The sequence below is a fragment of the Rissa tridactyla genome, chromosome 17 (genome assembly GCF_028500815.1).
Source record: "Rissa tridactyla isolate bRisTri1 chromosome 17, bRisTri1.patW.cur.20221130, whole genome shotgun sequence".
Taxonomy (NCBI): Eukaryota; Metazoa; Chordata; class Aves; order Charadriiformes; family Laridae; genus Rissa; species Rissa tridactyla.
In genome coordinates, this window is record NC_071482.1 from 2,299,496 (window position 1) to 2,312,713 (window position 13,218).

The following is a 13,218-nucleotide window of genomic DNA, read 5'->3' on the forward strand; positions in this document are numbered from 1 at the left end:
GCTTGCCCTGGGATCTCCGCACCCCCGGGGCCTGCCCTCACCTCTTGCTACCCAGGGAGGAGAGGGCAAGGTGGCAGCATGCCTCCAGGCCTCAGCCCTGGGGCTAAAATTCTGTTTTGAACAGTGGATGTCCCTCCACCATTCCTCTCTCCCACCAGCGCCATCCTGCTGATACAAGCAGTGATGCAAAAGAGGATGGAGGAGGGACTTCAAATGTTCCTGAACAAAAGGAGAAAGCCCAGAGTGGGAGCTCTCAGTGCTGTTCCTGCTGTTCATCACTGCATCTCAAGCAGTATGTCAGACAAATGTGTGGCATGGGCGGGTATCATCTGGAAAAGAACATATCTTCTTGGGAGGGAGGTGATGCCCCAACGAAAGTGAGAGCAGGCTTGCAGATCTACTCCCAGCTGAGCTCTAGTGCTGCTGCTTCTGCTGCAGGCAGAAAGGTGTATGCAACCTCAGGGACATTACTGGGAATACATTTTTTTTAAAGCTACCTAGTTTGTGCTTTTGAGAAAGACACAGAAACCCATGAGGGATCTTGCATCATTAAGGACCTGCAATACAGCTCTTAGGCTTATCCCTCAGCATGTCAAATAGGAACATTAATGTGCAGTTTACCTCTCTGCTCCTGTTGAGAGCCCTTCAGACTGTGGCTGGTCATTTCTGGACTGAACGACAGGTAGCTGGTCTCTGGCAGCTCTAAGAGAGCTGATACCCAATACTGAAAGATACCATGTTAATGTAGTCCTCAAGCAGAAACTGTGCTCCACAGCTTTGATTTGGCAGTCAGCTCCAGTTCTGTGCAGGCCTGAATGACTCCTGGGATGTACTGACAAGTGGGTAAGTATTAATTCACCCTTCTGGTGGGCTATCTCAAGAACCAGCCCTAATCCCCTACTCCAGCTGTACCCACGCTCTCAGCCAGGCTTGCAGCATCATTTGCAGCATCTGCCCGAGTGCAGAGCAAAGCTTGTAGCTGTCCAGAAGTGGCAGGAGTAGAAGAGTTCTCCTTTGGAAGGACCACGGGGCACAGCTGCTCTCTTAGCTGAATCCTGGATGAGCTGCACTGTGACCTGCAGAGCCTGAGTCTTGCTCTGAAACTGCTCCTCAGCATGTGACTGGAGAAATTGCATAGCTCAGCCTGCACCACAGCACTCTGGGGAGAATTTAGGATTGGATTTATGCAGGCAGATAGGATTTAGTCCTGGTCCCAACAGGACAACGTACTCAGGGTCCTGCAAACACCGGGTGGTCTCAGGAGTCTGGCCCTGCTTGGGAAGTTGCAGACTGTGTGTCTCTGGGTTTGCCACAGACACTGTTGATTTAGTGAGCCAGTGTCTGTTTTGATTTCTGGGATAACTTGGGATTTGCTGCTTTGTGAACAAGGGAAAAAAAAAAGGCAGGGAGCCTGTTCCTATTAGCCCCTTTCACAAATACTGGAGCTGCTGGTTTGAGCTCCACCAGAGAAACAGAAAGGCATCAAAAACATTGGCAGAGCTGGAGAGCATTTGGCTGCCACTCTGCATTCCCTCCTTGGTCTGTGTCTGCAGGGATGAAAAAGAGCACGGCTTCCAGTGCTCCTGCTCAGCAAACCGATCAGGCTATTTTGTGCAAAGTCTGCTGGGGTGCAGAGGAAGAGCCCAGTGTCTGACACCAGGCAGTGGCAGCCCTTCTCACTGCATCACTGATCAGGGCAGCTGTCTTCATGCACTCAGGGACATCATCTGGGTAACAGGCTGTGCAACTTGCACAGGAAGAACCTGCAAGTGCCCAGCAATAGAGAATGAACTCGTTGGAGAGCAAAAACAGGGCTAATAAAAGCCAGAGGGAGAACAGAACTGTGTAATGACTACTAACGCTGTGTATTTCTATTGCAATAGTGTCAAGGTACCTCAGACACCAAGGGATTGGGACCACACTGTGATAGATGTGGTACGGGCACACAACAAGTTGGCATTGGGTATAAAAAATGAAGGAGAGAGAGCTCTGAAGTGTTTTGGGCTCTTTTGTCTTAGAATCCACTCCTGGTGCAGCCCCAGCTCTGGCCACATGCTGTTTTCAGCCCTCAGTGGTTCAGCAACCCACAACCCTTGTGTTGTAGAGTCAGAGCAGGGCCAGATGGCGTTTCATGCGCTAGCGTGTGCCATGTCTGCATTGTGTGTGTACGTGCACTCCTTCAGCCAGGCATCCTTTCCCCAGCTTGCAGGTCATATGTTGGCCATCCTCCCTATTGCCAGTCCAGTTAAGATGTTTATCCTAGTGATGGGAGGCCTGCAGTGAGCAAGGGGACCATCAATCCTTCTTACCAGCACGGAAGATGCCAGATCAGAAACAAAGAAAAGCATTTTATAGATGCTGCTCTGAAATGGCTGTGAGTTTGAGGAATCCTTTAATGGCAGGGCACTAAGGAAATTAAGGCCACGCCTGACCCCACACACAGATAGAGGTCTCTGCCCTCATCACAGGGATATGGGCTCAAGAACTCAGTCCTCCTGGAACTCGGGTGGGTGCTGCTGTAAATGGGACGTGGTACGTACCTGGTGCAGTGCACGAGGCTGATGCAGTGTGCACTGAGGAGCAGAAAGAGGCTTGTACACAGAGGAGCAGCTAAGGACTGGGCTGTTCCTGCCTTTACAAGCAGCTGCTTCAGATGATTGAAAGTCACTAGTCCAGGATTATCTTTGGAATTATTATTAATAACTTAGACGAAGCCTGTTGTAAAGGTGATTTTTATTTTGTCAGTGTCTGAAATACTTACTGGCAGCAGCTTACCTGGTCCTACTTCATGAGTAAGGGCATCCCTCAGCAATACAGACTGTGAGTGTGGGTATCTGATCTGCACCAGGGGAGATGGAGGCTTAGTCATCCTCCTGTTTGCGCTCATGAGGCTGGCAAGCAGGGCTGCTCTTAATTTGACTCTGATACTCATTGCTGGCAGGGACCCTGAGAAGTAGAAAATAGCTGCACAGTGATTCACTCTGGTCTGGATACCACGTTGCCTGGCAAGGGTGAAAGAGCAGCCTTATACCGGTGTTTCAGCAACCAAGGAGGTATGCTGCATGGGACAGAGTCCTGAGCAGGGCATTTCTGGCCCTATGTATTCATGGAGGCAGAGTGCAGAAGCCTCTGCCTCCCAGCAGGGAGAGGGAGAAACTCTGTCCACAGGGACCTTGGAACCTCCTCTCTCCTCTGTGGGAGGGCTGCACTGAGGCATGCCAGGGACCCCCATATTTGGCCAGTGACACAGCATTTTGGCTGCTTTAATTGGCTCCAACAAGACAAGGATTGCAACTGGCACCTGCTGAGCCCTAGGGGCCATCCGAGGCAGCAGCTGCCACCAGCAGCAGCACACACGCCCCCTAGCCCAACATCACAAGACTATGGAGACATTTCTCATGTAGTTGGTAGCATCATGGTGTCTGCAAAAGGGGCCAAATTCTTCCCTTCTGTGACTCTACAGAGAGTGCTGGGATGCCAGCAAGGCACTTGGGATCTGAGCAGAGCCTTTCCCTTCAGCATTTCACTCCCCTCACAACGGCTGAAAAATTCTGTGTGTGAATAAGCCTTAAGTCCCATAAACTAGAGGGCTGAAGTAAGCAGAGACCATTTTTAACTTGAGCTAACTCCAGCTGCAGGTCTGGAAATGCACAGTGAGCTTCCAAGAGCCCGTCACTCTACATCTTTTCTCCTTGAGGCTACTGCCCACTGAGGACTCCCTACAACAGCAAGCAACTCCAGCTGCACCTGAGCCAGTAGGGTCAATCACAGAGGTCCCCCTGGCTGCCCCATGGACAGAGTCCCTCCAAGTCCCCACTGATGCCATTTCCACAGATAAGCGTAGTGTGAACTCTTTGCTGCTCTGCTCCCCACATCTGGAGCAGCTAAGGCACCGTCCATCCTTCCTGCTGCAGAGTAGCTTGGCCAGAAGCAACATGAATCCAAGGCAAACAAGAGCAGATCAGAGGCAGATTTATTCCTCTCTCCTCCTGAGAGCTGCAGGCACTTTTACAGACCAACAAGCACCTTCCATCTCCACAGAGGTCAGCTACCAGCTCAGAAGCAAGGCACTGGGATCATCTCTTCCCTCTTCCCGGTACCCTTCTGGGCTAGAGCACAGCAGCTGTTTAACAGTCCACTGCGACACAGCCTCACAGTTTAGGGTAAGAGTGACCCTTGCCATTTGGGGTGAGAAAAGAGCACCCTGCTCAATGAGCACTTGACCTAGGAGAAAACTTGCATCACAGTCCCTCACACTGACACTTTAGTCCCCCTCTTTTTTCAGTTCCAAGTCCCTTTTTCCAGCCATCGGTCTTAAGAAGCAGAAGTATGGCATATATATGGCTGCCTGTTTAGCCCTGCTAAACACTGATGGTGAGAAATAAGGGTCTGGCACCATGGATTCCCCATCCCTTTCCCCCCCGCCTGCCCTGTGCAAGCCCAGATCTAGGGCCTTTAGGACTCTTCCTTCCTTTTTCCTTCCTCAGACTGTTCTTCCTTCCCCACTGGCTGCTCCTGTTGGGTTATCTTCACCTCGCTGACTCTGGCCTTCACCTCCTTTCCCGTCCGGGGAGCCACAATGCTTAAGATGCCATCATGGGACAATGTAGCTCTCACCAGCAAGGGGTCGACATCCAGAGGGAGAATGTAGGTCCTGGTGAACTCTCGGGAGATGAAGCCATGGCGGTCAGCCTTCTGTGGGTGCTGCCCCACCACCTCCAGCAGGTTGTCTACAGTGCGGACAGTGAGCTCATCTGGCAGGAAGTGACAGACATCCAGGAAGACTTGGAATTTGTGCTCATTGAGGCTGATCTCAGAGGTGCCTCTATCCAGCTGCTTATTGATCCGAGGCCTGATGTAGTAGCCATGGTACAGGGCAGGGGCTAAAATCTCACACGGGGACACACCTGAAAATGAGACTCAGTAAGGAGCGTGGGGTTTCCAGGGGAAGGAGTTGGAGAAGGATGGTTGGCAGCACACAGGGGAGGGAGACAGGAGGAGGCTGGGACCTGGCAAACACCTTGGTTTTACTACCACATCAGCACAATATGGATGGAATTTTTTGAAGTTCCTACCTTTCTGTCTCTAAAACACACAGAGAACCAGACGGCTGCCAGCCACTGCCTCCCACCATGCAGCTGGCAGCTGCCAGCAGGCTAAGGGGCTGGCATCCAGCTTGTCTGCTGGGTGGACAGGGAGGGACCGGTAGGTGCATTGGGTGCTCTGCAGTGCAAAGCCCACAGCCAGGGATGGGCATGGAAAATGCTGATGATGAAGAAACTGCCCTGAAGAACTAAAGGCCTTTTGTGTGCCATTGTCCAGGGGGCTTTCCTTGGAGCTTTTTTCCTTTTCACGCTGTTGTGCTGGTGCTGAATGGTTCTGCTGCTGCCCACATTCCTTCCCCTCTGCCAGCCACTGCCAGGCTTTGTGCTGAACACCCCAGCTCAGCTTTTCTCCACAGCCCCCGGCTGCAAAAACTCCATCCCCCCAACCCCCTGGAGCATTTTGCTCCATGTTTGCACAGCATACGCATGAATGCCAGACCACTGGGGGCATGAGAGAGGGACAGGAGAGACAGCAGTAGGCATGGATGAAGGAAGTGGACCTGAAAAGAGAGACCCTGGCTATTCCCCTGATATTCCCCCCTGATTTGGCCTGGGTTCTCACGCTCAAAATTCCTTGGCTCCAGCTTCCCTGTCCTGCTCTGGAGCTCACTCTCCCCCGGGGGGGACTCCACCCGTGCTCCTGCACCAGAGGAGAGAAAGGTGCCGGGGGGATCCCATCTCCTTTCTTACCTTCTCCAAAGTTCTGGTCATAGATCTTGCTAGGGTTGGCAAACTCGTACTCCGAACTCATGGGGTAGGCGTGGGGCACAGTCCGTGCAGCCATGGCGTGTCTGAGAAGGGGACCTTCCAAGCACTCACTGCCTCTGAGAGTGAAGGCTGCAGATTGCAAGGTTTTAATTGGGCGAGTTCCACAGGGAGGAGTGTGTGACAAAAAGATGGACCAAAATAGCCACGCACACAGGCCCCAGGATGCCTCGCCAGGGTGACGAGGGAAGCTTCTTGCTGCATTCCAGCAGGGAGTGCAGGCACTGCCTGCAGTCAGGGATGCCTCAGGAAAATCCCGCACCTTCTCCCAGCCTCTGAGATCCCCACCTTGAGCAGGGGGTGCAGGAGGCAAACAGGCAGCCAAGTACAGCAGGGAGGCACAGAGGTGAGCTGAGGGAGGCTGCAGGAGGAGAAAGCAGGACAGACCCCAGGCTCTTGCTGCCTGGGATGTCCCCAAAGGCAAGGGCTAGCAAGAAGGCTCACTGTTTAAGGAGTCCCTGACACTGGTCCTGTGGGCCCTAAAGCACCCCATGGGGACGGAGCAGTAGCTAATGCTCGCTGGTGTTTGATCAGGTTGTGCAAAGTCACATGAAGTCACTATCACACCCATCACCCCACTGTGAGCTTAGGGCCCAAATCAGCCCCTCCTGTACCCTACACAAAGGAGCTTGATTTTCCCAGAAGCTGAGCGGACAGCTCAAGCCTTTTGTTCCTATGAGTAGTGAAATACTGGAGGTAGTTAAGCAGGGCTAGACGGGATCCAGATCCCACTACTGACACCTCCATATCCTGAACCATGCTGCTGTAAGCTGGCTGTCCAGACCCTTCCTGGCCAGGGCTTTAGCACAATGTAATGAGACCTGGAGAAACACCTGTGCCAGTGATCACAAGTTAAGCAGGCATCTGAATCCAGCATAGATCCAGTTTTATTGAACTGGGGGGGGAGGGAACTGGGGAGGAGTAGTGCCCAGTTAAGCTCCTTGTACCCTGAAACCAGAGATTTGAGTCCATGTCCCTGCAGTATGAGAGAGCAGGTGCACTGCTGTTGATGTAATGGGGAATTGGAGAAGTTATTTATGGCCTGAGCTGTTGCACAGAGCAAATTCTTCTCCCTATTCTTGCAGGCAAGCTGAGAGGAAGAGGGTCAGACCCTTTTGCAAAGGACTGGTGGTCCTAGCAGTAAGAATGAAGTGCCTCTGAGCCAGTAATGGTATTTAAGTTGCAAGCTCTGAGGGGCAGAGACTAGCTCTTGCCCTTTAAGGACAGTTGCTAGGCTGAACCCATTCCCATGATGTAGACTCACAGGCAATGCAGGAATTAAAATAAATGAGTGAATTAAGACATATTAGGAGCATAATTATAGGAAGTCAGCTTACTGCAGGGCCACAGGCAGACAGAGGTAGCTTATATCCCTGAGAAGGCATGTCTCAGTGCAGTATCATGGAGGCTGTTGGCATGCACGGTTTATCTCTGCTCACATCCCTCTGGACTACTGAGAGAGTTGGGCTCTTCTGCTCTCTCCAGCAAAGTGGTTTCTGTAGTAGGCAAAAAACAAGAGGTGTTGGGCTGAAGCTCTGTGGAGAAAGCCATTCTTCATTTGCACAAACACCAAAGGGCTTGCACTAAAGCAGCGGGGCTTACTGGGCTGCAGAGAGCCACACTGCCAGGGGTATCTCAGCAAAGACCTCCTGGGATCTTTCCTGTCCTCTGAATAAAGTAGACCTGTGGCTTCCTTTGCCTTGTGGAAAAGCAGAGTTCTTCTGAGACTGGTGGGTGATGTGGGGAGCTGAAGTCTCAGTGCTGGCAGTGGGAACAACGGCCCCTTGTAATTTTCCCTGTGAGCCAAAGATAGGAGCTGCATTGATCCTGCTGGCATCCAAAGCAGCTAGGAACATCCGCCAAGCCTGCCTGGGACTCAGCAGATAAACAGCACGTGGGGAGCGGGGCGGGTGGCTGGGCAGTTTGGCTTCTTGCTGCCCCATTAGGCTCCTTTTCTTCTTCTCCCCTTCCCCCTCCTCCTCAGCAGTGTGTTCAAATCCCCCAGACAGCTACTGGGCACTGCTGAAGGGACCAGCCCAGGAGTGGGACAATAAAATCCCTGACACCACTGTTCAAGAGGCCTCGGGGGGGGGGAAGGCCAGGCCAGCTGCACGGGTATAAAGCTGTTCCACACTCCCAGCACAGCATTGCAGCACAGTTGTTTGCCGGGCTCCTCCAGCACACTCCAATGGATATCACCATTCATAACCCCCTGATCCGCAGACCTCTGTTATCTTGGTTGGCACCAAGTCGTATCTTTGACCAGATTTTTGGAGAGCACCTGCAGGAGTCAGAGCTTTTCCCTGCTTCCCCCAGCTTCAGCCCCTTCATGATGAGATCCCCCATTCTTCGGATGCCGGGTTGGCTGGAGACGGGACTCTCTGAGGTAATCTTCCCTTCTTAATGCTCTTTGTTATTGCTATGTGCACATCCTGATGGGTCTGGAGCTGGAGACCCATGAGAGCTGAGAGCTTGGAAGCTGCTTGTAGGTGGTTGTTAGGAAAAGGCTGGGGAAAAGGGTGCTGTGTTTGTGCCTCTGCTCCTCTGCATTAGGCAAGAACCTCTGCATGATCTGCTAATCATTTGTGACTGAGACCAAGTATTACCATAGTGTTGGGAATAAAGGCAAACTGAGCTGAGTGTGCAGCAAATGACTGTAAGAACTGATGGAAGAAAGTAGGAAGCCTAATTTTCCTGTCTGCTGTGCAAAACATTCAATCCCACTCTCTCCTGAGAAGTAAACAGCACAGAGATAGTGGGCAGGGGTAGTAGGATCCTCATGTCAGGCAGTGTGGGAGCTCATGGTTGCTGAGGAAAAAGGGACCTGTTTTAAAGAATCACTGCTGAGAACAGCAGCATTTGAAGTAAGATACAGGACCCAAAGGATCCTGAAGCAGCCATCTGCTTGCTTCAGGGGCTGAGCCAAGAGGCATGCAGTTCAAACAACCTTGCCTGTTCTGTGAGTCAACTGTCTTATTTACAAGTAAATTATAGAGCTATTCTAAGCCAAAGGAGAGAGAGCGAAGTATTTTTTTAATCTTTGCCTAATGTTTCCTTTGATTTAGTGACCTGGGTCTCGCTATCCACTGAAGCAGCCATAATAAGCACCACAGATAAAAACATCTGTCTATCTCAGTGGAGAAATCTTCACAAATATTCTAGAAGGAGGAGGATGCACTTAGACTCCCAGGTTGAACTGTGGAAACCAGTAAGCCTAGAGCTGGCACAGAGGCTGCCTCCACATCCCAGAGCAGAGCTCCAGGATTCAGATTAAGAGAATCTCTTCCTCACTCCCAAGGAAAACATTTATCCCATATGATCAAGAGAAAGCATTCACATTTTAGATACTGGAGTGATGGGCATTAATGTAACAGGCTAGCAAGGGATGAAGCCACCCAGATCAGAATCACAGGATTGAATGAAGGTCAGACAGTGCATGTGTAGATACCAGCTTGAGCCTTGAACTGCTTTATTCTGAGAGCCTTTTTAAGCTGAAACCCTCACATGCTCTTTTCTGAAGCACCTCCTTGTTTTGCAGATGCGACTGGAGAAGGACAAATTTTCTGTAAATCTTGATGTGAAGCATTTCTCCCCTGAGGAGCTAAAAGTGAAGGTGCTTGGGGACATGATAGAAATTCATGGGAAACACGAAGAGCGCCAGGTACTTCTACTCCTACTTACCTGTGCAACTGATAAAGTCAGTGTGAACTTCCTCATCTATGGTTAAACAAGGAGACTGCAAAACAGTCCTCTCCTGTGCTCATCTCAAATACTTCTAATGTTTTTTATCAACCAATCCTAATGGAAGATGCTCTGTGCAAACCCTCCAGCTGAACCCAGACTGGGCAGCAACAGGGTGGAGATTTATTGCTGATGTTACATGAACTGTGAACTGACCTGGAAAATCATCTTTGAAATGGGCATTTCTGGGCCTCCCTCTTTCTGGGAAGAGGCTGGGAATGCAGGGACGCATTCAATAAGCTAACAACGAACTGTAATAATTAAACCACATAATGAATCAGTGCATTGCCCTGTTCCATTACCATAAGGCTACCCCTTCCTGAAAAAGGCCCATCTATTAGTTTGTAATCCTTAAAGGTTGTGTGCTACTGTCAGTCATCCCACTGCTTGTTGTCTCTGGAGACCTGTGTGGCAACTGGACAGGCAGAAGTCAAAAGCCCTGCCCAAAGCTGTATGTAACAGGGTTTGTCAGTCCCCATCTTCCCCTCTCCCCACCCCTGCCTCACCTCCTTGCCAGAAGGAAACGAATAGGCACGATAAAGTAGCTATGTCACTGGAATTGTCAGCTCTAAGAGCTTGTGGAAGCCTGTAATCCTGACATAACTTCTGCAAATTATTTTCGCTAAGAAAATAACCAAGCACTATGGCAGATCTCAGCTCACTAGAAAGCAGTGTATTACCAGAGCTCTGGACAACATGTAGGCCTAGCTGCTGCATCTTAGGAATGACAGCATACCACTGTGCAATGAAGCCAGTCTCTGCCTGGCACAAGAGCTGGAACATAAAGCCTCCTCCTGTAAATAGTGTACCTCCTGTACCAGGGACCTGCAGCCTAAGCAGGGCAGTGTCTCACTTTGGCCAGTCTTGGCTCTTTAAAAAGGGCATCTCATAATAAAAACTCTTTTAACTTCCTGAAAAGTTCTCCTTTGAGAGCTGGAGCTTCCTGATCTCTGACTTTATGCAAAGGACCCATGGTTTAGGTAGAGCTGAATGAACATTTCTAATCAGGGCTGTTCCTTCTCTTCTCCTTTTGAAGGATGAGCATGGCTTTATTGCCAGGGAGTTCAACAGGAAATACAGGATTCCAGATGATGTGGACCCTCTGACCATAACCTCATCACTCTCTCTGGATGGTGTCCTGACTGTGACTGCACCAAGGAAACAAAGCGACGTCCCTGAGCGCACTATCCCTATCACCCGTGAAGAGAAGCCTGCCATTGCAGGAGCCCAAAGGAAGTAGGCTGCTATTTAAAGTCACCACGGGGGGCTATTCAAGAGCACTTTTCATCAGATGCCAACTATACTGAATGGCTACTCTTATTATTTATGCTGAGTAAGTTTACTAACAAATAAAACATGAATTAGCAGTTTGTATTTCTTTTGTTTTGAGCACTGAGCACAAGGGAGTGTTGGGTAAAGAAAGCTGGGTAAGGTTGCTGTGCAGGGAAACATACCCGGCATCATTCTTGCTTACAGCTTGAGTGACAGGTATGTCCAGGAGAGCCTGGTGTTCAGAAACACTTTGCTAGTTTCACTTTGTGTACTCTAATGTATTGCAAACATCTAATTGCATGAGCCTTTTCCCTCGGTGTTGCCACAGGATTTAAGAGTGTTTCACAAGCAACAGAAAAGTTTATCCAGTGGAGATTAGACTGGTAAAACAACTTCACGACAATCGAAACCCATTCAAAGTGTGGGTATTAGATAACAACTGAATGGAAGACAACTGTCTCTTAAATATCTCTAGAATGACTCATGTTATGGAAAAGCATCCAAGTGCTGCAACCAGTTCAGAGCAGTTGCAGACGAAAACCGAGTAGCTGCAGCAAACACAGATATATCCAGAGAGGAGAAAAGCACCTGCTCTCACGGTGCAAATCACATCACTTTGAAACTATGTTGTCAGTGCCCTTCAAACAATGAACATGATCTGACATCTACAGTATTAATCTGATTTATGCTAACATTGTTGAGTGGTGCAAAACACTACTAAGACCTTCTCAAGTGTCATCATCTGCTTAACACCTCTCTTGAAAGGGATATGAGCATAAAAGAAAGTCTGTATTACTGGAATTGAATTTCTAAAATTCATCGCCAAAAAAGACAGACTGCCATAGATCTGTCACACAGATCATCAGACTCAATTAGGACCTGACCAGTTTTCTATGTTTCTTATATCTGCTAAGAAAAAAGTTATATTAGAAGGGATCAACTTAAATCTCAAATGAACTGAGAGGACACCCTTCTTCTTCCATGGCTTTAAGTGAGAAAGATAAAATGCGCACTCAGTGATGTGGGGACATCATCAAATACCCCAAATCCCACCTAATTGCCAAGATCTAGTGTTTCCTATTAGCTGGTTCTAATAAGGTCTTCCAGTTAAGTTGTTAGTTGGGCTAGGCTGACAGGGCGCAGGGTGACTGATGACTTGCAGTCACCTCTGCACAGAAAACAAATGACAGAAACACACACAGGCTACAAACAGCTTGGAAAGCAGGAAGGACGTTTTTCACATGATGCTACGTTTGGCTTTAATGTGTGACAGGTCCTTTTGCTTGAAGGATATCCTTATAGCATTGCTAGCAGAGGCCTCCCGTTTTTCTGAAGGCATAGTCTGCAGACTGTCTTCAGTTCTCTTGCTTTTCCTGCATCCTTCTTGTTCTTTCTCTGTATGTTGGACACAAACAAAGAAAATGCTTCTGTATGGAGACCTGTAGTCTATTGTGCAGCAGGACTGAGCAGTTGGGGTGAATGAAGGATGTTCCAACTCAGGGTGGTGGCCCTTGAAACTGATGATGTTCTCGTTCAAATCCTAAAAGGATAAACAAAAAAAAACTTGAGGAAGTGCAAAATAGTAAGAATATATTCAGAAAGTGCAGGTGAGGGAAATCTTTTCTGTAGTGCAGAGTTTTGTTAGGCTCAAACTCAGGAGCAAGAAAGGAGAATTTTGAGTGAAAGCTCATTGGGGATAAACATGATGAGGTTAGGTAGACGAGAACACTTGAAATGCAAATACCACTCCCTGAATGACTCGAAATACCTGTTCTGTGGTGGCACAGCAGCACAACTCAACAATGAGAAAATGACAGTAAACAATTCTCTCATGCCAAAGCACAAATGTCATTCAGAAGCTCCTCTTTAGCTACCCTACAGACGAGACTATGTTTCAGTTCTGTGCACATACTTTTTATTCTCTGATGTTGTTTCAAATCAGCAAGCATACTGAAAAGAAAAATTCACATTTCACATGGCTAAATATAAGTTAAAAAATTTAATATTTTATATCTTACAGGAAGACCAAAGTATCTCCTGTTGCACTACTACTTTCAAATCAGTCTAACCTAAGATCCCAGAGCTTTGGTGATGGCTTTTGATTCACCATCTGAACAGCAAAGGAGAGAGAGCTGGACCGGGGCCACTGTTACAAGGCCTCACTCAGTAAGACTGAGTTTAAACAGAAAAGTATTCCTCACATCTTTACTCCCGTAGCGGCACTGTTGCACGGCATTCATCACTGAAAACGGTCCTGACGGGGCGGGGCGGAGGCCGGGGGCGGGGCGGCATGACGTCACCAAGGCGCGATGACCTCACCAGCGGCCGTCAGCAA

At 49.2% G+C, this 13,218-nt stretch overlaps 2 protein-coding genes across 2 annotated transcripts; one reads left to right on the forward strand and one right to left on the reverse strand.

Annotated features, from left to right (window-relative positions):
* Window positions 1–4,244: 4,244 nt before the first annotated feature.
* HSPB2 (heat shock protein family B (small) member 2) lies at window positions 4,245–5,938 on the reverse strand. The gene is made up of 2 exons (XM_054223080.1): window positions 5,796–5,938; window positions 4,245–4,907 (listed from the first exon to the last, which is right to left on the reverse strand). The coding sequence occupies exons 1-2, from the start codon at window positions 5,887–5,889 to the stop codon at window positions 4,456–4,458; spliced, it is 546 nt and encodes a 181-aa protein (XP_054079055.1). The 5' UTR covers window positions 5,890–5,938; the 3' UTR covers window positions 4,245–4,455.
* Window positions 5,939–7,793: 1,855 nt separating this feature from the next.
* Window positions 7,794–10,981, forward strand: CRYAB (crystallin alpha B). The gene is made up of 3 exons (XM_054223061.1): window positions 7,794–8,256; window positions 9,409–9,531; window positions 10,648–10,981. The coding sequence occupies exons 1-3, from the start codon at window positions 8,059–8,061 to the stop codon at window positions 10,849–10,851; spliced, it is 525 nt and encodes a 174-aa protein (XP_054079036.1). The 5' UTR covers window positions 7,794–8,058; the 3' UTR covers window positions 10,852–10,981.
* Window positions 10,982–13,218: the final 2,237 nt, after the last annotated feature.